Source organism: Pleurodeles waltl, chromosome 7 (assembly GCF_031143425.1).
Source record: "Pleurodeles waltl isolate 20211129_DDA chromosome 7, aPleWal1.hap1.20221129, whole genome shotgun sequence".
Classification (NCBI taxonomy): domain Eukaryota; kingdom Metazoa; phylum Chordata; class Amphibia; order Caudata; family Salamandridae; genus Pleurodeles; species Pleurodeles waltl.
In genome coordinates this window covers 180,412,499-180,440,380 of record NC_090446.1, presented here as the reverse complement: position 1 = coordinate 180,440,380, position 27,882 = coordinate 180,412,499, and the positions used below count along the sequence as shown (strand labels likewise).

At 43.6% G+C, this 27,882-nt stretch overlaps 1 protein-coding gene across 2 annotated transcripts in view; it reads left to right on the top strand.

The window, feature by feature from the left end:
- The window catches only part of ZNF335 (zinc finger protein 335), a 260,110-nt gene that overhangs the window by 87,891 nt on the left and 144,337 nt on the right, over positions 1-27,882 (top strand). For both annotated transcript variants that reach the window (XM_069243523.1, XM_069243522.1), the window contains 4 exons: positions 3,534-3,650; positions 8,382-8,458; positions 9,865-10,025; positions 10,729-10,949. In XM_069243523.1, coding sequence (XP_069099624.1) covers positions 3,534-3,650; positions 8,382-8,458; positions 9,865-10,025; positions 10,729-10,949 — 576 coding nt within the window. The remainder of the gene's footprint in view (positions 1-3,533; positions 3,651-8,381; positions 8,459-9,864; positions 10,026-10,728; positions 10,950-27,882) is intronic.

Below are 27,882 nucleotides of genomic sequence, written 5' to 3'. Positions count from 1 at the left end.
CTGTTCACACTTCTCCCACGGAGGGCAGAAGGCGGTCTAATAGCGAGTATCTACAAATAGCCACTGGAAAACTTTGTGCTACAGAAGGGCAACTTTCTAAACTTTCCTTTTACTCGAAAGTTACATCAAATTCGACTTGACAATAAAGTCTGGTTTGATGTAACCATTATTTTGATACCTTAAAGTACATACATTAGGAGTCCCATTCAGGAGTTAACACAGCTGAGTTGTCACAAGTACCCTGTACTTGCCAATGGGGCTACTAGAGTTTCCAACTGATCTACCAGTCTATAGTGGCAAGCTGCAAGCCATGTTTGTGTTTCTTTGTCACGCTCAGGGTGGCACAATAAGTACTGCAGCCCCTGAGAGACATTTCAACTTACAGGCCCAGTGCATATAAAGATGTTATCCAGGTTTGCCCTTAAAAGTGTGTTAACTTATGCCAATCGGGAATAATCCAATCAAACACACACTTTAAGGGTGTCAGAGCACAGACAGTGGTGTCTGGTTAGCAGGCCTCAGTGCAGTCTAAGTCGAAATACCAGCAGCGTCAGTTCAAAACGCTGGGGGTGATCATGCACAAAGAAGCATTTTCTTGTAAAGTAGCGGGGGGAGACTGCTTTAAGATTCAGTTTTTATAGTTTATTAAAATACTTAAATATTGATATTTTCCATGAAGATTCTAACTAGAAGGCTATGCCTCATGTTCATAGGTCATGATCATAGGACATGGATCATTGCAAATCTTTTGAAAGATTAAGTTGCTGATCACGCTTGAGATGAATATGTTTTGACACCAAGAATATGTAGGACCCTGCTGGTGGAGTTGGTTGTCATAAGACATCAAATAATTGACTTTAGAACAAGTGTTAACAATCTCTCAGAAGCAAACAGGCGGCTGTATTTTACATCAACTAAAGTCTTTCTAGATTACTTTGTCCAAACCTTGAAATAACTTACTCATGTGATTAAGATGGTATAGGAGAAATGAATTTTCAACTAACTCAGTGAGGAAATGAGATAAAGATAAACATTGTGAATGGTGTTGAGAATTCATTGTAGTTTAATGTGCTTCTGGATTTACTTAGTAGTTGCAAATTATAATAATTATGGTTGAAAATTTAGTATGACTTTGTGTGTTGTTTCAGGGTTTCCTCACAAGAGAGCCAATGCAGGGGGTTTTAACACAAATTAATATTGTACTGATAGGAATGAAGATATGCATGTCATTTGATATGAAGATGTTATCCAGGTTTGCCCTAATGCTAAGAAGTATTACGATTTGTGGTTAAGTGACTTTGTGCAGATAATGAAGGGCGACTGTAGTCTAATTGTTTTGTGGAGCTGTGTTGTGATGTGTTACTAGAAAGCCTGACTTGGAGTACTAAGTCAATGAATTCAAGGGCATGTATGGATTGATTAACAACCTTGGTAATATGTCAGAGGGAAGAGGAAAGTGCAAGGTCCTTTCAAAATAAATTCCTCCCTTTCTATTCATGCATTTATGGAATTGCTGTATCTATTGTAGAAAATATAAAAACATTGAAGATTGTACAGATTAATAGCAGGAAAGCAGGATGCTTGGTTATTGCATGAAACACTCATCACTGAAACATGTACTGAATTGCAGGTCACAAGTTTGAATTCCAGAAAGTCTGATTCGGTCATCCATTTTTCTGAAGTTGTTAAATGATAACAGCACTTTTTATTTAAAATATTTGGAAAATGAAGAAGTAAAGTGTGAAGCACATACATAAAATAAGTTATCAATATTGTTTTTAGACAATATTATTTGAGGTCAAGAGTCTCTATATTTTTTGGAAGCAGATTTTCCACTTGTAGTACAGTGAATATTTGGTCTCCTACAAGGCAGAAGAAAATTCTCCCTATTCAGAACTGGGTGCCAAAACAGCAATACTTAGCTAAAATCGTCAAGTGATAGTCCTATATAATAGAGTCTACGCCTGAGAATAAACAGATATGCCCCAAAATCAAAACTGGTGGCAGTTTGTAACAGTAAATTTACTTTTGTGGCAAATTTTGTTTCTGCGTCCTAGCCAACATTTTCTTAGCAAGACTGAGGCAGGCATATCAATCAGGTGTTTTCATTAGCAGAGATGCAGATAAGATTGGCAGTGTTTAGCTCCAGGTGCAGGAAGCTGAGAACCAAATGAAGTCCAAAAGCACCATGGAGATTTAAATAGAAAAAAACAGTCATCTTGTGTCAGGCCCGATTACCTGGAACGAAAATGCAGTTAGGTCAGACAACCTTCCCTCTGCAGATAAGAGTGAAATCCTTCTTGTTCCTAAATATTGCTACTCCAATGCTGAGTTTATGAGCTGCCAATAAAAGGTTCAGGGTGCATATAATGAAAGAATAGATAGTGTTTCACTTCCTATGAGGAGCTTTAAAGTGGTAAGTGGGTATATCAATCACATTTTTAAAGGGTAGCGAGGAGGGCAGCAGGTTTCTTTAAGAGTACAAAACATAACAAAAATGGGGTGTCAAGGATAAACAATGCTGATTTATTTTTTGGAGGACCACTCACTGTCAATACTTCACAAAAGTAAGAAGCTTCAAAGGATATTCTCAGGACTCTGGGTGATTCTGGAATTCATGTTTCTCCTAGCGAGTAAAGGCTGTGCATGAGGGGAATGATGTTGCCTTCTCCAAACCAGAAGATGCCCCATAGTTCTATCAGATGGTTAAGAAAGATGACACAATAATGTGTGGAAACTTACACTTAACCTATTTGGATTTGGGTTCAGTGATGTTCTTGAATTAGGAGAGAGTTTTGTGTAGTATATGAATTGTTTGTTAGATGAATTGACACGAACTGTTCACAGTCACATGTCTTTTTCTTACAGTGCAAATAGAATTACATTATTCAGGTTCATGTACAGTCTCCTTGAAACATTCGTCACAATTGTGATAGCAATTGCATTTAAACTATCTATTTCTGTTCTTTACACCTGTTGTAAATAATGCAATTGCAGTCTAGAACATAAAGTAGGCAGGTTGCTGTACAATCAGAAATCTTAAGTCCAGTCACTATACACACCTAGCTGTGTCTATAGAAGTTGCCTAACAGTCAATGTTGTCTCCATGATTTTAGTCTTCAATAATAGATTCATAGGATTTATACAGCTCTGGCTCACTTTCTGTTTCATGTTCTGCTTGCAGACCCAGTCTAACCCTATCTTTCTGATGGAAATTCTGCTGCATTCACTGCAGAATTGACAGTGCATGTTCCATAGTTTCAAGGGCAATTCCATCCCTCTCACCTACCACTGTTATTGTTTCTGTCATTTTCAACAAATCTGGTACAGACCTATTTCGCTACCCTTGTTCAATATGGAGTGATAGTAAATTTTGGGGTTTGAGCTGTTGAATTTAATCAGCTGGAGATATTTGGCAAAGGTGAGACATGGACTTGAGGATATTAGTGCAATCATTGTTAATTTTTGATTGAGGAGTTGATATTACATTTATGATTTTTATTGATAATCTGTTACTTCTGATCCTTCACTAGCCCGCAAAGCTGAACTCCTTCCCATGTCCTGTCTGTAATCGTGTCTACCCAATGCAAAAGAGACTGACACAGCACCTGAAGACCCACAGTACTGAAAAACCACATATGTGTGATAAGGTGGGTCCTTTGAGAGCTTTGTGTTTCAAGATTGTTGTTCAAGGGCAAAGAATCTGCACTGGTATGAGTAGCATAACATGTGTTGCTTCAGCTAAGATATATTACGTGTTGCAGTTCTGCAGCTTTGGATCGTTACTGCTTTATCATACTCTTTGAATAGCCCCCATTTCAAGCTGGGAGTCCTGTTAAAAATTCATTTCAAGCTGGGAATCCTGTTAAAACATATGAAACATGGTATGGCTTTAGACAAGACCATTTAAAGGATAATGTCAGTGTAGCTCACTTTTACCCATACGTACTGTATGAAGTGATATACTAGACTCTACCATATCACTTTGTCTTTTTTATTCTTAATGCATGGTCTCGTTTTGGAGGCAAATACAGTCCTTTAAGTGAGAATACTAATTATCCCTGCTAGAATCTGCATGCTGTGTTTTGTGCTGCTCCCACAAATCAAGCTAAGAATAACCACCTCATTTTTACCTGCCACTTTCAAGCTCTTCCACATTTACAAAGGCTGTTACATTTTTGAATGTTACAGTGTGATTTTTAATCTGTATACATACTTCATTATTATGCCAATATTTAATTTTCTAAACTGTTGCAGACCCCCTGAGTAGGCCTTTGCAGGTCCCAGGTCAAGAACTGCTGTTGTACTGTGGTTGAGAGATAATTAATTTCCCTATGTATTCTCACGTCTTCCTTCATCATCATGGTCCAAGATGAAGTCCTACCTACCCACTTACAGAGAAAACAGATGATCACTGAGTGCTGCATTAGAGGCACATCACTGATCTTTTGCCTTCCTAACGTTCCCACTCCATGGGCAGGTCTGTCAGTCACTGACCTAATTTGTTGACTCTGGCCTCAACATCGACTTGGGACCTGGACACAGTGGAGTTTCTGGCATTAGATTCAGTACTGGCTCTTGACACAAAGCCGATGATCCTTTTCACATCTGGCACTTATAACCTGGCCTACTACCAGGTAATACTGGCTTTCTTCCACAGATACTCCACTCCCATGCCTCTTTTGCACCTCAGAGGCCCATGGAGTCGACATGGAGCCAGCCAGTGGCTCCAAGGCTGCCCAACCACATTGTGACTCTCCATGACAGTATTCTGGTCCCCGGCAAACCAGTACCTTCGCCGAAGATTTTGGTGGTTGCCCCACTATCAGCATCAGTACTCTCCCTGGCACCATCAGTGTCATCTTCAGGGTTGTTGCTCACTTTCACAAATTTTCCAAAGACTGAGCCATTCTGGTCAGGTTACAGGGCACAGCATTTACTGGAGGAAGCTCTTTACAGGGCTTTGCCTCTTAGGGAGTATGTTGACAGAGTTTGGGAGCTGTTTGTTATACATCTGGCCCCCACTGAATTACGAAACTTTGTTTATCATGTCCACAGTGATAGTATTCATGTGGCCCGTCTACGCCACAGCCCCCACTTTGGGGTGGACCATAGCAACTAGTTGGCGCTACAAAATGCAAGTGTCCATAACACGTCTCCAGGGTTGCACTGGATGTCATTTGGGTCTCACACTGACAAAGTTGCTTCATTCACAGCAGTCCTCTATGAGGCTCTAGAGACTCTTCGGCTGCCATTACCTATGTAAGACAACAAGGCTAGCATGCTCACAGATTTTTGCAACCTGCATGTTAGACAGTCAAACCTTTGCTCCCCTTAAACAAGAAATTGATGAATCTCATTTTAGTGGCATGGTACAAACTCGCTTTGGTACCAGCAGTGAACTTATAGTTCGTCCCCTACTACCGCTCAGTGCCTGGGGACCCAAAATGTATAATGCTCACTCCTTCCCATAGAGACCTGGGTTTAGACATCCTTTTCCTCCAACTAGCTCTATGACACTTCCATGCTTCCTCTGCCAGCAGCAAGTCAAAAAAAGATTGGGGCCATGGAGAAGGAGGTCGTTTGGGAGCCTTGCCCTTTGTTCTACAAATTCACTATGTCACCTAGTTTTCTACTCTCATGCCTTGTGGGAAGAGGCGAAATTCGGCACATTGAATCTTTTGATCATCTTTGTCATCATATTGTGAAAGGTATGCGCGATGAGCAAAATGTGGCAAAACAAATCCTAATCTCTGGCTTGGACCCAGTGAATCAGTGTTGTAGTTCATGGTCTTTTCCGTTGCTATCCACCACCATGCTTGGAATTGCTTTACTGGATTCTCAGATGATGTCCAAGAGAAATCTGTGAACATGCCCTTCAACGGTGCTCCACTTTTCAGCGACAAGGCAGACTTGGGCTGGGTGCACTTCAAGCAGTCCAGTTCCTTGGAGCTGGCTTCACTTGTATGCCAGTTTCACTAGCAATCCTACAAGTTCACGGACTACACCCATGGTGTGCCCTTTCAACTGTGTCAGCCGTTGTAGCCTCTTAAAGGTCTCAGTGCATGAAATTCAACTCCTTTGAATCAGCCCCACTTAAGTGAAATATGGTGTACCACAAAGATCCATCCTTTCACCTCAATTGTTCCGTATGTGTATGGAATCACTGGCTACATTTATCGAGTAAATTCTATCTCCATTCATCAATATGCTGCTGACACAGTTTTCCATGTGATTGTCGAAATGTCCAATAAAATAACTCCTACGTCTTTCATCAATAATCTAGCAAACTAGATACAGTCTTCTCTTTGAAAGTGTCAGAATGTCTACTTTTCTTCTCTACTCACTCCCCTCCCCAGGACAAATGTGGGTGTCCATTCTGCATCCGTTAGCCATCTGCCAATGCCTGGTGCAGTGTGCAGAGATGCTTGTATGCATTCTAGGCTAAAACCTCACCCTAAATTGTCACTTTGCAAAGTTGACTACATCTACATCCTATCAACATCCTTTTGCTCAAGAAGCTACAACTCCCCATCCCTCATGCAGACATCAGGGCCAAAATAACTCTACTCATTCATCTAGATGGAAGATATGCTGTATTCGGAGGCCTTCAAATAACTCTCTGAGCTTAACTAGATGTGCCCACATGACTAGCTATAGGAGCAAAGAAATCTGACCATGTTTCCCCTATCCTAAAACATCTTCATTGGCTGCCACTTGAAGAATGAACTGAACTGAAGAGATCTTCTTTTCACATAAAGTGGTTCACACCCCTCTACCTCTCTATTTAAAGAACCAACTACAATTTACTGGCGGATATTGAAAAACTAGAGGCCGAAATCACCCAATTCTATAAATTCCTTTAACAGTAAAACAAGCATTCTCGAGCCTAGATCCCAGTTTTTGGGATTCTTTCCTGAACTACATCAGGCTAAACCAAACGATCTTGCTTTCTAGGAGGACTTAAAACAAACCTTTTCATATTTTAATATCCAACCAATTTCCTGACTTGAAAACCCCACCTTAATAATTTGTATAATGATCCTAGACCACCGGTTCTTGAGATGGGTTCCACAGACCTCAGAAGTACTTGACTGTTAGAGCATTGAATAATATTAGCATATTAGTAAGGTATTTACTCAGGCAAAAAGCGAAATGTAAAAATAAAATGCTAAAGTAAATAGATTGGAAACGAGAGGCTAAACATTAAGAAGGTGTTTCTTAGCTTCACATGTGAGAGCAATGCAAGTACACCGAAAAATAGTATTGACATATGGTGGTCTTATTTCAAGAACGAATATTTGCAGATAAAAAGACAACATACATTAGAAGTAAAAAAAATACAAAGTAATATGTTACTACCTAGCATATCGCATTGTCTTTTAGAAATAAAACCACATTTTGAAACGCTCCAACCTTCACATTAAAATTAAAATTTTCATATTGGTATCATTTTGTTTGTGATTTTGTGTATCTTTTTGTTTGTGAATCAAACAAAATATTATATAAATTGTATGTTTGTTTGATGTATACTCATGTCTGTATTTTGGATATTATTTTGAGGTTCAAATCACATAAATTGCTTAGGCCGGGACCAAGGCTTCCAATAGTCATTTTTTTATGGTCCATAGAAATAAAAGAACCACTGCTCTAGGCCCCTGTGTTACCTATACACTTCCCCACTGCCCTGTGGCTAGGTACAGGTTATAGAAATAGGTTAAATAAACAGAGCTATTTGCCCCAGCAGACCTCAATGGAGATGTGCTTCATTTGTTACTGGTTTGTTCTATGTGCTTACACAAGACATGCTAAGATTCTGAACAAGGGCGGTCCTAGCCAGAAGAACCACTGTGGGATTAGGATGTATGGGCAAAAATGAGCTCAGAGTACTCCCTCCCACCCCTTTGTGGGTCTTCTGTTAGACAACTTGTTACATATTACATTACCTTGGTATTCAAAGTTTCACATTGGATAATAGTCATTTATTATGTCAAACTATACCAGTTAACACTCTGGCAAACCGCCCTTACAAGAAAATAACTTATGTTTCGAGGGAAAATATTTATGAAAGAAAGGAAATATTATGCAATTCCAAGTAGAATTATATACTCTGCTCTACTAATTTCATGAACATTTAGCATTTGGTGTAAACTAATGGTTCAGCAAGTGGTGTATGTATTGAATAGTTTAGGGAAATGTGTGTAATATCCTGTGAGGAGTCTATAAACACATAGTAGCTTGTAATGAGTCAAGAGGTGCATGTAGTTTTTTAGTGCTTGTGTGGTTGTAGTTGTATTGTAGAGGAGTAATGCTTGGGAGGAAAAGAAATGGCAAACACAGAGAATGTCTGTGTGACAAGCAGTTTTGATGCTCTCTTTCAGTGTGGGAAATCTTTCAAAAAGCGCTACACCTTCAAGATGCATTTATTAACTCACATCCAGGTTATTGGCAACAGCAGGTAAGTGTTGTTCAAGTCCAAGTCACCTGCCCTATTTTTGTGCTCCTCCAGCTCTCTACAAAGAGTGCTTTTCTTGCATGCTGATTACATCATCTGCCTTTGGAGTGTATTCTAGTTTCCTTTCATGGCTTCACGCCCTGTCATTATTCTACTTATATGTCTCTCCAAGCTTCATTTCCTAGCGAGTGCCTCCTGTGTAGTGATGTCCTTGCCTCCCTCTCCAATCTTCTTTCACATAATTCTCTCCTATTGTACAGCATCGTCACCTTTGTTATTTACACATTTGGCACCTCTGGTGTGATTTACTAGTTTCATGTCTGTCTTTTCCATGTCACCCGTTCCCCAAGGATTCTTGCTGTCCTGGTTTTGTGGAGATAATGTATATAGTTTTTATTGTATTACAAAGACGGTTCTTGAAGTACTATCTTTATTTTCTGTGTTCCCGAATCTCCCTCAATGGTGTGTTATGCATGTTTGGTTTTATCAGTACATACCTTTTCAATTTTTTCAAGCACCTTGCCCGTGCATAATTTTTTATTGTTAGCTGTGACATTGCCGTGGGATCGTTGTTTTTCCCCTAGGTCTCTGGTGTCCTTACCTGGTGAGCTCTTTTGTGTAATGATTCCATTGCCATTTTCTTTTCTTTTTTTGCTTCAGTGTCTCCTTTTTCAGAGTTCTCTCCTTGTCTGCTTTTTTTAAAATATTCTCCAGTCTTTTTTTCTTTCCATATACTTTGTGCGGCTGCCTCATTGCCTGTTGTTTCTCTTTCTTCCAGTTTCTGCTTTTGCTATGCGTACTATATTACTGACTGTTGTGATATAATGCAATATACTTGCCTTTCTGGTCTGAGATTTGAATCCCACTCCGTTTTCATGATTCTCTGCAACTGTCAGATGTTTTCCCCAAATCCTTGAACACGCAGGGGCAACCATGCGCAGTCAAAGGTGATGGTCCCCACCGACTAGGACACTGGATACCTAGTCTGTACTAAAAGCTGGACTCTGAAACCTGAAGATGCAGTCTGTAAATGCAGTGGTGCAGGTTTGAACCTAGGTATACAGGCCAGCGCAATTATCAAAGTTACAATGAAGATGTGAATCTCCCCATAAATCAGGGCTCCCACATGCTGCTTTCACAAAAAAAAGAAAACCAGGGGAAAAAGCTGATACTATGCAGGCACTTTTGTCCGTAGAGCAAGGCTTTCTTTTTCATATTGGGCTTTGATACCAGAGTACCAATGGGGAAAATAAGAACGAATGGGGAAAGGCACATAGGAAGGAAAGGGAAACATGAAAAGAGACAAAGCAATATAAGGGTTGGGGAGAAATCCTAGACCTTTTTTGTTCCAGTCCCATGGATCTAAAACCAATTTGTGATTATCTATCTGTCTTTTCTGTGTGTTTCAGGTTTAAGTGCGAGTTCTGTGACGTTGTCTGTAATGATAAGAAAGCTTTGCTCAACCACCAGCTAACTCACATGAATGATAAACCCTACAAATGTAGTTTCTGCAAATACTGCACCTTCCGTGAAGACTTCCTTGTGTCTCATCTTGCTGTGAAGCACACAGGTAAGTTTTATACTTCCTCCCATATCCCCTTCATGCTACTATAGTGTAATATCTTTTACTGATAACTTGGACCAGTAAAATGGTGCATATTATTGAAAAGATCCATGTGAATGCCTGGGCTTTTTTATCTGGACATGTTTTTATCAGAGATGTGTACAGCACACATTTATAACACATCCTTCTCTACGTTTGGACCATGTTGTGTGTGGACCACTTTCTCTTTTTGAAATAGATGTAAACATGCACAGTGAAACAAACTTTATCCATGAAGCAGATAATATCCATCTGTTTATTGAGGGCTTGCTTTACTCTTCACTGATACCCTGCATGATCCAGGATGCAGGTAGAACTGGTTTCTCCTCAGCACATGTACTTTAAAGACTTCAAGTGTCTATCATCAATGTATCACTCCATGTCCAAAATAAACATAGCCAAACTAACAAATCCACTTGTGGTGTACCATGAAATCAAAATAACAAAAGTATGCTACCTTTGTGAATTGTCTATTTGCCGATCCTGTGAAAACACAGATGGCTTTATTAAGCTTTAAAATGCATCAACACTAGTCTGAATCTCGAGTGTTGTGCAGAAGACAAACGTAGGCCACACCTCACACAACAGACGTGTTTGTAGAGGGCACCTTCACCACTAAGTGGGTCTGTTAATTAAAACCAACAGGTAATATCCATTTCCCTCCTTTCAGGTGGAAAACCTTTTTCTTGTGATTATTGTCATTTTACTACCAAACACAAGAAGAACCTGCGCCTCCACGTGCAGTGTCGACACGCTGAAAAATTCCAGGAGTGGGGCCAGCGACACCCAGAGGAACCCCCCTGCCGCCGTCGCCCCTTCTTCACGCTTCAACAGATTGAGGCACTAAAACAACAGAATACTACTCAAGAAGAGATGGTTGTCAACCCACAGGTATTATGTCATGATGCATATCGTTAACAAACTCGTTTCAGGAAGGAACAGTATAATCTATTCCTAAAATTGCTCATTTTTATTCTTTCGTCATGCTGAACCTATCCTTTCCTCCCACCTTTCTTGTATTCCTTCTCACCACTTTTTCGTTTCTTTCTCTCTACCATATTCTGGCCCTTTCTCTTTTCTTCATCCTTACTTTTACCTCTTTCCACTGCTGAAGCCTTTGCACTGTCAGCCCGAAATATGTTTACTTTGTTTGTTCTTAATGATGAGGCTGTTACCTGTATAGATGAAAACTATTAGCATTATTTCTAAGTCAGGGAACATAAAATCTTCAGCACAGGTATTGAAGACATGTAGGTTAATAGCACAGAAAGCTGACATTCCTTGAAACTAGGTCCTAACTATAACTGCCTACTGATGTCAACTATGTTGGTCACCTGCTAAGTATTATGATTCAAGCTTCCAAAATCAAAATAAGTACAGCAAGCTTGTAACAATATTAAGTTTCCATAAACTCATCTTACAGAAAGTAAATCTGTGTAGTGTAGCTTGGGTAGAGATGTGAAATGTAGGTTGGATACAGCCATAAAGTGACAGTTGTTTCACATCTACCCCCATATGTATCAGTACACCTATTCACAACAGACTACGCTTATTCACAGCGGGCGATAATTTCATTGAAAAAAAAGATAACAAAGGTTGCTCTTCTGTTCTCTATTTCAAAGTATCTAACAAAACACCTATGGTGTGTTAACTGTTGTCTCCCATACATTAATCCTCATCAAATTCTGAGGAACCTCTTATTGTTTTGTGATGGACAGTGGTTATATTATAGTGTAGTGGTTCCCAACCTGTAGTCCGGGGGCCCTGAGATCTGCAAAGCCTCCTCAGGGGGTCTGTGACGGCTTAGAAAATTAACTAATATTAACAAATTAATAAAGTGCATTTAGATAAATTGGCTAAATGTACAACCGAACATTTTAAAACATACTGTGAATCTCAAGGAATTTGAAATTGGAGCTAAAAATTAAATTACTATCCTCAGATTGATTAGTGAAAGCAGAGCAGGTGCATTAAACAGGATATAGTATGGCCTATGTGTGGCTTCAATTGAATTTAGAAAAGCTCTAACCTTCCTATTAAATATATATATATATTTTTTTTGTGCAAATTAAATGAAACGTGTTACCATCTGTGTATGTGGTTGATGGAATGCTTGTTTCTGCATTTTTTTTGCATTGTTTTGCGTTTCAAATCATCACCTCCGTCTCCAGCTTCCTGTAATGATTCAGTGGGGGTCCCTGGATTCCAATAACGATTCAGTAGGGGTCTCCGTGTTCCAGTAATGAGAAATGGGGTTGACAGAAGTCAAAAGGTTGTGATCCACTGTTGTAGTGGATGGGGACTTCAGTAATGCACTTGATCTCATGTTTGATTGGAATAGTTTTATGAAGATCGCAGATCAAAAAGACAGTAGAGCTCCCAACTCTGTTACATCTGTCTTGTATCTTGCACTTTCCCCTTCTCAAGAGGTTAAAACCATTGTTTGGCATTATAGAAATCGTTCTCAGGAAACGACAATTGTTTGATCAGTAAGGAGGTCCTTGTCAACTACACCATAAGCTGATATTTGTTGTATTACCCTTTCTAATCATACACCATTTAGTCTCTTCCCACATTTCATGGGATGCTGCCAATAGGAAAATAAACTAGGACCTTTCCTACTTTAAGACCAGAGCTATCTCAAGAAAGTAAGTGATGGCATAACTTTCTTCTTTGGGTGGGAATCACTACTAGCTACTGCAAAAGTGATTGTTATTTCACACATGGCCCTGAAGCATTTAAAAAAAGTAAATATCTTTATGCAAGAACTTAAAAAAAATTGTTCATAAACTTAACTTCATCCAATGCAACAGCAGATTCCTTACCTTGTCATCTGCACAGGCGCAAGTCTGGATGTGGAAGCTCTTACAATAGCTCCTGCAGAGCAGCAGGTGGCACCATCTGTCTCCATTGCAAATCCGTCCTGCCTCCAGACATGATGACACAGTTTACACGTTGGCACTAATCCCGCATGTTGCCATCAGTTTCTCTTTTTCCAAGCCCTTTGATATCTATTCAGAACTTAGTTTCATCGATTGTCAATCAATGTTGACTTTTCCAACCTAAAGCGTTTTGAGTGTGTGCAGGAATGTAGCCTCCAAAAGGACCGTGTTTATTCGTGGAACAAAACATAACTCCGGTGTCCTGCAGCAAATGGTCGTTCTAGATGTGGTTGCCGTGAGGGTGCTTCCACCACAAAAGAGTCCAGTACACTCGGGCTATGATCCTTATGTTTCTCACAAGACCTATTGTCCTAGCCTTTTTAGTTCCGAGGCTACTTGGTCTCTTAACATCTTTCATCATCCTGGTGTTTCATGCATCCTGGCAGTTGTGGGCTCTGCAGTGGTATAGTCACCTGCAGTAGGATCAGGCTTGGGAATGCCTTATGGATATGATACATGTCTCCAATGAGGTGATCTGGGATTTTCAGTTCTAAATGTCATATGCCAGTCTAATGTGTGGTAGACCGTTCTGTCCTCGCTCTAAGGGTGGTGACAAACGCACACACTTAAGAGTTGAGGTGGTCACCTTGATGATCTGGAAATCAGGGGCTTCTTATCTTTCCTTGAGCAGTGCCATTACAACAGTCGTTCAAAGCTGTGTGTCATCTGCCTGGCTTTCCTGTCTTTTCTTCCTTTCATCATGGGCAGTCATTCCAGGTACTGACAGAAACATGACTGCCATGTGGTACTGCAACAAGCTGGATGAAGAGTCCTGTACCCAATCGCCCTGACAGTGAGTCACCAAGTAGAGTCTCTCAACATGAGAAGCAGACAAGCTTGGCAGGTGTGGTATAGCAGATCATTAGTGGTGCCTGCACCCAGCTATGGCACTGACTATCTTTGCATGGCAGGGCATAACCTCTGTAGATGTTTTTGCTATTTCCTAAACAATCAGTGTCCCACTTTTAGCACTCTAAAGTTTCCCCCTCTGGGGTCTCTTGGGGTCCATTCAATGCTCATTAGGATCCCAGCCTCGTGTGCATTTCTGCTTCTGCTGCTGTTCACACAGGTCCTGAAGAAAGTCAGCACAACTAACTGTGATGGGTTCGGATTGGGCCAAGAGGTTGTGGTACTTGAAATTGCTGACCCTCAACATATGCCTGCCTCTTTGGATTCCTCTTCAGCATGATCTGCTATCCCAAAAACAGGGCAGTGTGATACAACTAAACCTCAACAATCTAGACCTCCATGCTTGGAGATTAAGCAAAACCAGCTGAGTAGTTTTCATCTGCCGCCTGAGGTGGTAAATGTTATTTCGGCTGCCTGCAGTCCATCCACTAATAACAAATATGCAGTTTGTTGGGCTAGATTTGTGGTCTGCCATGAGGAAAATAAGTCTGATCCCCTAAAGGTAAAATTATCTGATATTCTTTTGTTCTTGCTGTTTGGTTCAGCAAGTTACTTGTCTGCCCTTTTGCCTTCCTTTGTTTGACCGACTTCCATCTTTATTCAAATCACCTGAATTTTATCGGCATTTCTTAATGGTGCTTTTGTGCTTATTTTCCCCCGCCCCCTTAATTATACCACAATGGGACCTTAATCTGGCTTTAATCTTCCTGACATGTGCTCCATTTGACCTCTTTACAGCTGTACTCTTGAGACTTTTGACATTAAAAACTGCCCCTCATTGCAATTACTTCTGCAGGTGGCTTTTTCCAAATTAGCAAAAGTGTTAAAGGGGCCGACCCTCATTCCCTTAATGAAAGTCATGAAAGCAAAGATCGTCCCCACGCTTGTTTATGGTCAAGAAATTTTGTTGGACAAAGGTTCCTACCTATTAAATAGGTTGGTTAATAAAATCTATAAAAGAGTTTTTCATGTTCCGCACCTGGCTTTATCGGCGCAGGTACAGTTGGAGTTTGGGCTTCCGGATCTGGTGGCAGTTGATGCTGGTGCTTTCCTGAAGTTGTGTCATAAACTGCGTCAGGCCTCAGTTGGCCATCTGGAGGCAGTCCTGTGGCAAGAAATTAGTGAGCCAAAATCGAAGTGCCCTTACTCCCAATTTTTGGTTGACTGCAAACGGCGATTGGATGCCGGCGATCTTTGGGAAAGCTATCCCCCCCTATTCCTTGTTTAAATCAGAGATTAAAAGGCTTATTCAATTATACTCTTCTCACTCAGACTGTTCTCTTCTTGCCCATCGGAAGCATGCCTGGGCAGTAATTGGCTCTTTTAAACCAGGTACGTCCTCCAGTTTTTTCTTCTGCTCATATGGGTTTTGGTTGAAAAAGGCCTTTTTGGCCCCAAGGATGGTTGATTGTTTTTTTTTAAAACATTTGCCTCAATGGCAGCTATCCCCTGGGGACAGTGTGATATGCAGAGGCTGTAGCGATGCGGAGGAAACCATTGATCATGTGGTCTGCCTATGTCCAGCCTTATCAAAGGAGCGTAGACTTTTGCTCTGGAGCAAATGGAATGAATTAGGAATCCGCTCTTGCCGACAAGCAATTATTCAGTCTCTGGACGCAGGCAATCCAATGTTAAATGTGTTACTGACCAAATTGATTACATTTGCACAATCTAAATTTAATGGCACTGCGAGCAATGAACACACTTAGTTGGATATTTTTCCATGCTTTTGCCAGTTATTAGTTAGGACGAGGAATTTTATCGGTATTTGATGATGATGTTCAGTGAAATCATAATTTTATGCACCATGCACTTTAGGGCTGTGTCCATGTGTATTAGCCTGTGTTTATTGGGGCTTTGGGTCAGGTGGCCGGTATTGTACTGTATTGTTTTATAATGTTTTTAATATGTTGCATGCGCAATTTATGGTGTGTTTTTAGTTTGAACTCAGTTACTGAGGGCATTGGTTTTTTTTTTTTTTTTTTTTTTTTTCTTCTTTCCTTTTTCCTTTTGTCTTGATCATTTGTATTGGATTTTATTATCTGTACAATAAATTATTACATTACAATCACTTCTGCTCACTGCATCGGTCAGTTGAAAGTCTTTTCAGTTTCACTTCTGTATACTATATTTTTATCCTGACAAGCTGGTATCTATGGCCTGTGCATCCATTCTCAGAAAAGTGGTACCACCTTTCCATGTGGGAAAGTCCATCACGCCCTCCGCATTCTTTTTTCCACTACAGCCATCTAAAGAGGAGAAGAGACAATATTGGTTGGGCGCACTATATCCGCTTAGCTTCTGTATCTATAGGAGGTCTAGTTCAATGATCAGATGATCAAAGGATTCGCTGGTGTGGACACAAGAAAGGCTTTCCAGAAATGAACAATATCCTAAAGGGGTTTCCTTTGCTTTAAACTATTAAGCTTTGACCAAGAACGAACCTTCTGAGGGCTCATTCATCTGAGCGAATGCTGTAACTACAGCATAGCTTGGGGTGTTCTTGTACTGGTTGTCTTCCTTGGACATATTCCACGCTGACACCCGTCCATACTTTCACCAGGCACTCCTGTATAGATTCTTAAGTCCAGATGGTGGGCTGCTTTGACCGTTCGGTTCTGCAAGACTTTCTGGTACTGATTTGCAGAGTGAATCTGCAGTTAGAACTTTAGATCAGAAGAATAAGTTACTTACTTCAGTAGTACCTATTCTTTCTAACAGCAGACACCTCACCAACTGTTCCCCCCACCCCATGATCTCTAAAGTGGACTTTCAAGAATTAATCTGGATCCAAGTTAATTTTTGTTGTCCACTAATACAAATTTACCCTCCTCTACACCTGGGGGCACCACAAAAAAACGGACTTGGTTCATATATGCAGCTATGCATCGTCATGTCTAGATGCTGGTCTGCGTTGTGATGGGGATCAATAGCACCACTCACTAACATGCAGGAGCTATTGGAGTTTCCAGATCCAGCTTTGGAGATTTGCAAGTTGAGGAATTTACATTTATATAGTGTACCACAAGGAACAGTGTGACCAAAGATACCTAACTTATTCATGTGGTCGCAAATAATAGTTTGTACTCAAATCGTAATTCAGTGGTAAGTACCACCCATTCACAACTTTCCCTGGACCCATTTCATCAGGATGCTGAAGTTTGTCTATATATAAATGATCAGAAAGAATGAAAACATGCAATAATGTGTTGCATAAGCTCAGCTTCTGCATGCTGGTTTTTATAGTACATAACTCAAAATGGTGCAATAAAACTACACTCTGTGGTATTTTCAAGGGCGGTATATCTGATAGCGATTTCTAGCTGAAGATTTTGTACCTTAGAATATCCCCAGGCATCAGACTGAATATGGAAGATTTTTTAGCAGTACCCCTGCATGCAGGTAGGTGTCGTGGTTCGGCTCCACAACTGAATCCCTGCCAGAAGTGGCGTGCACAGTACCTATTTAGGCATCTCCTTAGCATTCTGACGTCAACTCTTTCCTTTACGTGCCAGATAGCACTGATCTGGTCTGAGCTACCCCTCAGTCATCTTTTTTTGACTGGTCTTTTTTTACTTTTTGTCAGGTGGGGCCTGTGTAGGAGGCTGGACTGGCTTGTAGTGAGTACCAAGGGGTACTTGCACCTTGCACCAGGCCCAGTTATCCCTTATTAGTGTATAGGGTGTCTAGCAGCTTAGGCTGATAGATAATAGTAGCTTAGCAAAGCAGCTCAGGCTGAACTAGGAGACGTGTGAAGCTACTACAGTACCACTTAGTGTCATATGCACAATATCATAAGAAAACACAATACACAGTTATACTAAAAATAAAGGTACTTTATTTTTATGACAATATGCCAAAGTATCTTAGAGTGTACCCTCAGTGAGAGGATAGGAAATATACACAAGATATATATACACAATAGCAAAAATATGCAGTATAGTCTTAGAAAACAGTGCAAACAATGTATAGTTACAATAGGATGCAATGGGGAAACATAGGGATAGGGGCAACACAAACCATATACTCCAAAAGTGGAATGTGAACCACGAATGGACCCCAAACCTATGTGACCTTGTAGAGGGTCGCTGGGACTATTAGAAAATAGTGAGAGTTAGAAAAATAACCCTCCCCAAGACCCTGAAAAGTGAGTGCAAAGTGCACTAAAGTTCCCCTAAGGACAAAATAGTCGTGTTAGAGGGAAAATGCAAGGAAAACACAAATCAGCAATGCAACAACGATGGATTCCTGACTGAGGGTACCTGTGGAACAAGGGGACCAAGTCCAAAAGTCACAAGCAGCTCGGAGATGGGCAGATGCCCAAGAAATGCCAGCGGTTGGTGCAAAGAAGCTCTTACTAAGCTGAAGAACTGTGAATACTGCAGGAACGACAAGGGCTAGAGACTTCCCCTTTGGAAGATGGATCCCCCACGCCTTGGAGAGTCGTGCAGAAGTGTTTTCCCGCCGGATGGACGCCAACAAGCCTTGCTACACGCAAATCGTGCGTTTGGCGTTTTTGGACGCTGCTGGGCCCCAGGAGGGACCAGGAGGTCGCAAATTGGACCTGCAGAGAGAGGGGACGTCGAGCAAGACAAAGAGCCCTCACTGAAGCAGGTAGCACCCGGAGAAGTGCCAGAAACAGGCACTACGAGGATGCGTGAAACGGTGCTCGCCGAAGTTGCACAAAGGAGTCCCACGTCGCCGGAGACCAACTTAGAAAGTCGTGCAATGCAGGTTAGAGTGCCGTGGACCCAGGCTTGGCTGTGCACGAAGGATTTCCGCCGGAAGTGCACAGGGGCCGGAGTAGCTTGCAAAGTCGCGGTCCCCAGCAATGCAGCCCAGCGAGGTGAGGCAAGGACTTACCTCCACCAAACTTGGGCTGAAGAGTCACTGGACTGTGGGGGTCACTTGGACGGTGTCGCTGGATTCGAGGGACCTCGCTCGTCGTGCTGAGAGGAGACCCAAGGGACCGGTAATGCAGCTTTTTGGTGCCTGCGGTTGCAGGGGGAAGATTCCGTCGACCCACGGGAGATTTCTTCGGAGCTTCTGGTGCAGAGAGGAGGCAGACTACCCCCACAGCATGCACAAGCAGGAAAACAGTCGAGAAGGCGGCAGGATCAGCGTTACAGAGTTGCAGTAGTCGTCTTTGCTACTATGTTGCAGGTTTGCAGGCTTCCAGCGCGGTCAGCGGTCGATTCCTTATCAGAAGGTGAAGAGGGAGATGCAGAGGAACTCGGCTGAGCTCATGCATTCGTTATCTAAAGTTTCCCCAGAGACAGAGACCCTAAATAGCCAGAAAAGAGGGTTTGGCTACCTAGGAGAGAGGAAAGGCTACTAACACCTGAAGGAGCCTATCAGCAGGAGTCTCTGACGTCACCTGGTGGCACTGGCCACTCAGAGCAGTCCAGTGTGCCAGCAGCACCTCTGTTTCCAAGATGGCAGAGGTCTGGAGCACACTGGAGGAGCTCTGGCACCTCCCAGGGGAGGTGCAGGTCAGGGAATGGTCACTCCCCTTTCCTTTGTCCAGTTTCGCGCCAGAGCAGGGGCTAAGGGGTCCCTGAACCGGTGTAGACTGGCTTATGCAGAATTGGGCACATCTGTGCCCAACAAAGCATTTCCAGAGGCTGGGGGAGGCTACTCCTCCCCTGCCTTCACACCATTTTCCAAAGGGAGAGGGTGTCACACCCTCTCTCAGAGGAAGTTCTTTGTTCTGCCATCCTGGGCCAGGCCTGGCTGGACCCCAGGAGGGCAGCTGCCTGTCTGAGGGGTTGGCAGCAGCAGCAGCTGCAGTGAAATCCCAGGAAGGGCAGTTTGGCAGTACCAGGGTCTGTGCTACAGACCACTGGGATCATGGGATTGTGCCAACTATGCCAGGATGGTATAGAGGGGCAATTCCATGATCATAGACATGTTACATGGCCATATTCGGAGTTACCATGGTGAAGCTACATATAGGTAGTGACCTATATGTAGTGCACGCGTGTAATGGTGTCCCCGCACTCACAAAGTTCAGGGAATTGGCTCTGAACAATGTGGGGGCACCTTGGCTAGTGCCAGGGTGCCCTCACACTAAGTAACTTTGCACCTAACCTTTACCAGGTAAAGGTTAGACATATAGGTGACTTATAAGTTACTTAAGTGCAGTGTAAAATGGCTGTGAAATAACGTGGACGTTATTTCACTCAGGCTGCAGTGGCAGGCCTGTGTAAGAATTGTCAGAGCTCCCTATGGGTGGCAAAAGAAATGCTGCAGCCCATAGGGATCTCCTGGAACCCCAATACCCTGGGTACCTCAGTACCATATACTAGGGAATTATAAGGGTGTTCCAGTAAGCCAATGTAAATTGGTAAAATTGGTCACTAGCCTGTTAGTGACAATTTGAAAGTAATGAGAGAGCATTACCACTGAGGTTCTGGTTAGCAGAGCCTCAGTGAGACAGTTAGGCACCACACAGGGAACATATACATGCACACCTATGAGCACTGGGGCCCTGTGTGACAGGGTCCCAGTGACACATACATATAGGCCACAAACCTATGAGCACTGGGGTCCTGACCAGCAGGATCCCAGTGACACATAACAAACATACTGAAAACATAGTGTTTTCACTATGAGCACTGAGGCCTGGCTATCCGGATGCCAGTGAGACAGTGAAAACAGTGACAAACACCCTGACATACACTCACAAACAGGCCAAAAGTGGGTGTAACAAGGCTAGAAAGAGGCTACCTTCTCACACAACCCCCCCCCAAACGAAGGACAATAAGGCTAACCTTGGCCAGTTGAGACTTTATTGTCTAAGTGGTGATAAGTAGAGAGTAGCTCTGCAATAGACTGGTTACTCCCTTTATCATCCACTATATGGTTACTTCCCTGTGGGGATGTAAACCACCCTGTTTGAAGTTTTTTAGCTAACCAACAATGTGAAGATGTATTTTCAGAGTTTCTATCAGTAAGTTTTAGTTTAGAGCAGTGGGAATTATCCACTGAACCTATTTGTAATGATGGAAATGCCAGACAGGGATGCTGTCTCAGTAAAGCCATAGCTGGGCAAAAACTTTGTCCATTTGGCTGGAAGAGAGAACAGGGATGCTGTTTCTCTTGAGTTGGAGCAGGGCAGGGATGCTGTCCTATGAGCTCCACACTAGGGCAGGGATGCTGTCCTAAGTGTTGTGAGGCAGTGCAGGGTTTCTGCACTAAAGTTTCTCTGGGAGGGTTGGAGGGATGCTCCATGTTAACTAAAATGGTGCTGTTTTTCTCACCAATGTTAGTTATCCCACAGAGAGGTACTTCCACCTCAGGGAGTCCAGCTTTGCCAGCTGATGATTCCCTTGGAACAGGTGCCACCCCAGGAGAGGTTTCTCCCACCACAGGAATGGTATCCTGAATGGTAGGGTGGTTAGGGGATACTGTGATACCCTTTTTACCTGTTGATGGAGAGGGATCCTGAGTTTTCAGGCCTTCTCTCCTTTGCTTTTTCATTTCACTTGAAATGAGAGGGAACAATTCCTCAGGGATGCCCAGCATGGCTGCATGGGCATAAAACTCTACATCAGCCCAACCTGAGGCCTCTAGGTCATTACCTAAGAGACAGTCTACAGGTAAGCTAGGTGATACCACCACCTGCTTAGGGCCAGTAACTCCACCCCAACTAAACTGAATTATAGCTAAGGGAAGAAACTTAGTGGAGTTATGGACATCAATAATCTTATACTGTTGTCCAATGATGTGTTGATCAGGGTGCACTAGGTTGTCAGTCACCAAAGTGAAACTGGCACCTATGTCCCTGTAGGCCAAGGCCTCAACACCATTTATTGAAACTGTCTGCCTGTACTTATCCATTGTAAGGGGACAAGCAGCCAGTGTGGCAAGGCCAATGCCACCAGGTGTGACAGAAACTGTCTTGGGACTGATTACATCAGTTTCCACTATGGACCCATAAGTGAACCCAACTACACCCTTTGCTTGACTGTTGCCAGCAGTCCCACCACTAGTACCACTACTGCTAGGGGCACTAGAGCTTGATGTATTAGTGGTGGTAGGCTCAGGGGGTTTACCTGGACAGGACTTATCCCCTGGCCTATGGCCTCTGTTTTTACACACAAAGCACCAAGGCTTTTTAATGTGTGCAGGTTGGGAAGAAGAGGAAGAATTTGTTTTATCCCCACCCTCTGAAGAGTGTTTAAGATTTGAAGTGGGATCTTTGGTTTTACCCTTATCCCCATGCTTATCTTGAGATTTTTCACCATCTTTCTTCTTATTGCCATCTTTGTCACCCCCTGTATGAACTTTTCTGTTCACCCTTGTTCTGACCCATTTGTCTGCCTTCTTTCCCAATTCTTGGGGAGAGGTCAGATCAGAGTCTACCAGGTACTGGTGCAACAAATCAGACACACAATTATTAAGTATATGCTCTCTCAGGATTGTGTTATACAGGCTTTCATTATCAGTAACTTTACTGCCATGTAACCACCCCTCCAAGGCCTTCACTGAATGGTCAATGAAATCAACCCAGTCTTGTGAAGACTCCTTTTTGGTCTCTCTGAACTTTATCCTGTACTGTTCAGTGGTTAAGCCATAACCATCCAGGAGTGCATTCTTAAGAACTGTAAAATTATTGGCATCACTTTCTTTCACAGTAAGGAGTCTATCCCTACCCTTTCCACTAAATGATAGCCATAGGATAGCAGCCCACTGCTTTTGAGGGACATCCTGTACAGCACAGGCCCTCTCAAGTGCAGCAAACCACTTGTTAATGTCATCCCCCTCCTTATAAGGGGGAACTATCTTGTGCAGATTCCTGGAATCATGCTCTTTTGCAGGATGACTATGGGGAATACTGCTGCTGCCACCATGGGTATCTAAACCCAACTTCTGTCTTTCCTTCTCTAATTCTAAAGACTGTCTATCCAAATCCAGCTGTTGCTTCTTGAGCTTCAGTCTGGTTTGTTCCACTCTCAATCTATTGAGCTCTCTTTCTAACAATCTGTCATCAGGGTGGGTGGGAGGGACATTTCTAGATACAGAGGTATGATGGGAATGAACAGAAGGAGACCTGTCCCTTACAGAGGGCACCCTAACAGCTTGGCTACCAGTATAATGTGAGAGCACACCATCAGTATGGTGTGATTCAACCTCTGTACCAACTATGCTAGACTGTCTAGTAATGGGCAGGCTGAGAAGTTTATTTCCTGAACCTTTTCCTGGGGGAGTCCCTGGATCAGATTGAGAACCATTAGCTACTTTTTCAACAGATTGGGCACTTATGGCCTTATCCTGTACTCTAAGCATGTTAATTAACAGTTCTAAGGAAGGATTTTTCCCTACACTCAAACCTCTCTCTATGCAGAGACTCCTTGCTCCTTTCCAGCTAAGGTGATCATATGCAAGTTTGGACAGTTCAACATTTCTTCCTGTGCCAGACATTTTTTAGAGAGAGTTAAAGTGATAGAAAAAGAGAAAAAAGTTTTCAGAACTTTTTGGAAAGACAGAAAAAAACTTTTTAAACTTTTAAGAACTTTTTGAAAGTTTTAGAAGTACTTTTCAGCACTTAGAAAAGAGTGAAAAGAGGAAATGCAAAACTTTTTGGCTATGTGTATATACACTGACCTTGTTTTGTATATTTTTCTCTTATGAAAAGTACAATGACAAGAGTGGTAAGTAGTCTCAAAGCACTTATCCCACCGCTGCACAACCAATGTAGGAGGCTGGACTGGCTTGTAGTGAGTACCAAGGGGTACTTGCACCTTGCACCAGGCCCAGTTATCCCTTATTAGTGTATAGGGTGTCTAGCAGCTTAGGCTGATAGATAATGGTAGCTTAGCAAAGCAGCTCAGGCTGAACTAGGAGACGTGTGAAGCTACTACAGTACCACTTAGTGTCATATGCACAATATCATAAGAAAACACAATACACAGTTATACTAAAAATAAAGGTACTTTATTTTTATGACAATATGCCAAAGTATCTTAGAGTGTACCCTCAGTGAGAGGATAGGAAATATACACAAGATATATATACACAATAGCAAAAATATGCAGTATAGTCTTAGAAAACAGTGCAAACAATGTATAGTTACAATAGGATGCAATGGGGAAACATAGGGGCAACACAAACCATATACTCCAAAAGTGGAATGTGAACCACGAATGGACCCCAAACCTATGTGACCTTGTAGAGGGTCGCTGGGACTATTAGAAAATAGTGAGAGTTAGAAAAATAACCCTCCCCAAGACCCTGAAAAGTGAGTGCAAAGTGCACTAAAGTTCCCCTAAGGACAAAATTGTCGTGTTAGAGGGAAAATGCAAGGAAAACACAAATCAGCAAAGCAACAACGATGGATTCCTGACTGAGGGTACCTGTGGAACAAGGGGACCAAGTCCAAAAGTCACAAGCAGCTCGGAGATGGGCAGATGCCCAAGAAATGCCAGCGGTTGGTGCAAAGAAGCTCTTACTAGGCTGAAGAACTGTGAATACTGCAGGAACGACAAGGGCTAGAGACTTCCCCTTTGGAAGATGGATCCCCCACGCCTTGGAGAGTCGTGCAGAAGTGTTTTCCCGCCGGATGGACGCCAACAAGCCTTGCTACACGCAAATCGTGCGTTTGGCGTTTTTGGACGCTGCTGGGGCCCAGGAGGGACCAGGAGGTCGCAAATTGGACCTGCAGAGAGAGGGGACGTCGAGCAAGACAAAGAGCCCTCACTGAAGCAGGTAGCACCCGGAGAAGTGCCAGAAACAGGCACTACGAAGATGCGTGAAACGGTGCTCGCCGAAGTTGCACAAAGGAGTCCCACGTCGCCGGAGACCAACTTAGAAAGTCGTGCAATGCAGGTTAGAGTGCCGTGGACCCAGGCTTGGCTGTGCACGAAGGATTTCCGCCGGAAGTGCACAGGGGCCGGAGTAGCTTGCAAAGTCGCGGTCCCCAGCAATGCAGCCCAGCGAGGTGAGGCAAGGACTTACCTCCACCAAACTTGGGCTGAAGAGTCACTGGACTGTGGGGGTCACTTGGACGGTGTCGCTGGATTCGAGGGACCTCGCTCGTCGTGCTGAGAGGAGACCCAAGGGACCGGTAATGCAGCTTTTTGGTGCCTGCCGTTGCAGGGGGAAGATTCCGTCGACCCACGGGAGATTTCTTCGGAGCTTCTGGTGCAGAGAGGAGGCAGACTACCCCCACAGCATGCGCAAGCAGGAAAACAGTCGAGAAGGCGGCAGGATCAGCGTTACAGAGTTGCAGTAGTCGTCTTTGCTACTATGTTGCAGGTTTGCAGGCTTCCAGCGCGGTCAGCGGTCGATTCCTTATCAGAAGGTGAAGAGGGAGATGCAGAGGAACTCGGCTGAGCTCATGCATTCGTTATCTAAAGTTTCCCCAGAGACAGAGACCCTAAATAGCCAGAAAAGAGGGTTTGGCTACCTAGGAGAGAGGAAAGGCTACTAACACCTGAAGGAGCCTATCAGCAGGAATCTCTGACGTCACCTGGTGGCACTGGCCACTCAGAGCAGTCCAGTGTGCCAGCAGCACCTCTGTTTCCAAGATGGCAGAGGTCTGGAGCACACTGGAGGAGCTCTGGACACCTCCCAGGGGAGGTGCAGGTCAGGGGAGTGGTCACTCCCCTTTCCTTTGTCCAGTTTCGCGCCAGAGCAGGGGCTAAGGGGTCCCTGAACCGGTGTAGACTGGCTTATGCAGAATTAGGCACATCTGTGCCCAACAAAGCATTTCCAGAGGCTGGGGGAGGCTACTCCTCCCCTGCCTTCACACCATTTTCCAAAGGGAGAGGGTGTCACACCCTCTCTCAGAGGAAGTTCTTTGTTCTGCCATCCTGGGCCAGGCCTGGCTGGACCCCAGGAGGGCAGCTGCCTGTCTGAGGGGTTGGCAGCAGCAGCAGCTGCAGTGAAATCCCAGGAAGGGCAGTTTGGCAGTACCAGGGTCTGTGCTACAGACCACTGGGATCATGGGATTGTGCCAACTATGCCAGGATGGTATAGAGGGGGCAATTCCATGATCATAGACATGTTACATGGCCATATTCGGAGTTACCATGGTGAAGCTACATATAGGTAGTGACCTATATGTAGTGCACGCGTGTAATGGTGTCCCCGCACTCACAAAGTTCAGGGAATTGGCTCTGAACAATGTGGGGGCACCTTGGCTAGTGCCAGGGTGCCCTCACACTAAGTAACTTTGCACCTAACCTTTACCAGGTAAAGGTTAGACATATAGGTGACTTATAAGTTACTTAAGTGCAGTGTAAAATGGCTGTGAAATAACGTGGACGTTATTTCACTCAGGCTGCAGTGGCAGGCCTGTGTAAGAATTGTCAGAGCTCCCTATGGGTGGCAAAAGAAATGCTGCAGCCCATAGGGATCTCCTGGAACCCCAATACCCTGGGTACCTCAGTACCATATACTAGGGAATTATAAGGGTGTTCCAGTAAGCCAATGTAAATTGGTAAAATTGGTCACTAGCCTGTTAGTGACAATTTGAAAGTAATGAGAGAGCATAACCACTGAGGTTCTGGTTAGCAGAGCCTCAGTGAGACAGTTAGGCACCACACAGGGAACATATACATGCACACCTATGAGCACTGGGGCCCTGTGTGACAGGGTCCCAGTGACACATACATATAGGCCACAAACCTATGAGCACTGGGGTCCTGACCAGCAGGATCCCAGTGACACATAACAAACATACTGAAAACATAGTGTTTTCACTATGAGCACTGAGGCCTGGCTATCAGGATCCCAGTGAGACAGTGAAAACAGTGACAAACACCCTGACATACACTCACAAACAGGCCAAAAGTGGGTGTAACAAGGCTAGAAAGAGGCTACCTTCTCACAGCCTGTCATAGGCAAATGTCGGTGACAGACCGTCACTTGGTGTGTTTTTGTACCTGGAGCCGGACACAACCCCTAAGGTGTGTGAGAACTGCTGGCCCATGCGCTTCAAAGGTGCTGAGGGAGCGATCCCTCAAGCTCTTCGCTGCCCGTCATTGGTTGACTCTACAGCACTAAGGTCCCATTCATGTAGGAAGTCCCGGGACCATTGGGGGACCCACTCCTGACGTTTGTCATCGCATTCCAAGTTATCAAGGCAGTCTGGTAAGTCCCACAAACAAAAGAAGTCTAAATGGTATTTGACTTCAGTGTGTCAAAGTCATGTGACAAGACAAGGGATTGCCAGCACTCCAGGAGCAGCAAGGGCCTGATCCTGGGTTCACTCCACTGTTCCCTGATTTTCCCAAAGCCGGAGCGACCCCCCTCAACTAAGAGTAGTTTGAGGTCATGCACCTCATCTTGGGTGACCTGGCCCCTCATGAGCGGCTTTGGGGCCCACCTTCCACCTCTTTTGTTGCCACATTGGGGCTCTCCAACCATGCCAATACCCTCCCAGCCACCAAAGGCCAGCAGGCATCCCTGCCTTTTTGGGACCCAAGGTGCATGTCCCAAAGACCACTTAGGACATTCAGCCAGCAGTATGGTCAGTCCACCACCCCCCATGCACTGCTGCCTTCAAGCCACCCTCAGATTATCATGGGCATCCTATCAGAGGCAGGATACGCCATCACCTCACCCCCTTGCGGTTAGTAACATCAGACTGTTGGGTACTTCATATAGTCCCTCCCCTTTGTGGTAATCCCACCACCCATGCTCCCACTTACAATTGGCTGACGGATGCTATCTCTCCTTGCTCCGCCAAGAAGTCCAGGTTCTCTTGCCGAGGGGGCCATAGAAAGAGTGTCTACATCAGAAGTAGGTTGCGTTTGTTATTCCCACTACTTTCTGGTGCCAAAGAAGGAAGAAGGACTACATCCTGTCCTGGATATGTGCTTTCCCAACTTCTTCTTGAACAAGGAGATGTTCAAAATGCTCATGGTCACTCAAGTTTATTCTGTCCTAGACCAGGAATGATAGCGTTAGAATTGCTGGGAGTGGAATTTTCGCATCTTCGTCCTGCCAGCCCACAGTCGCTATCT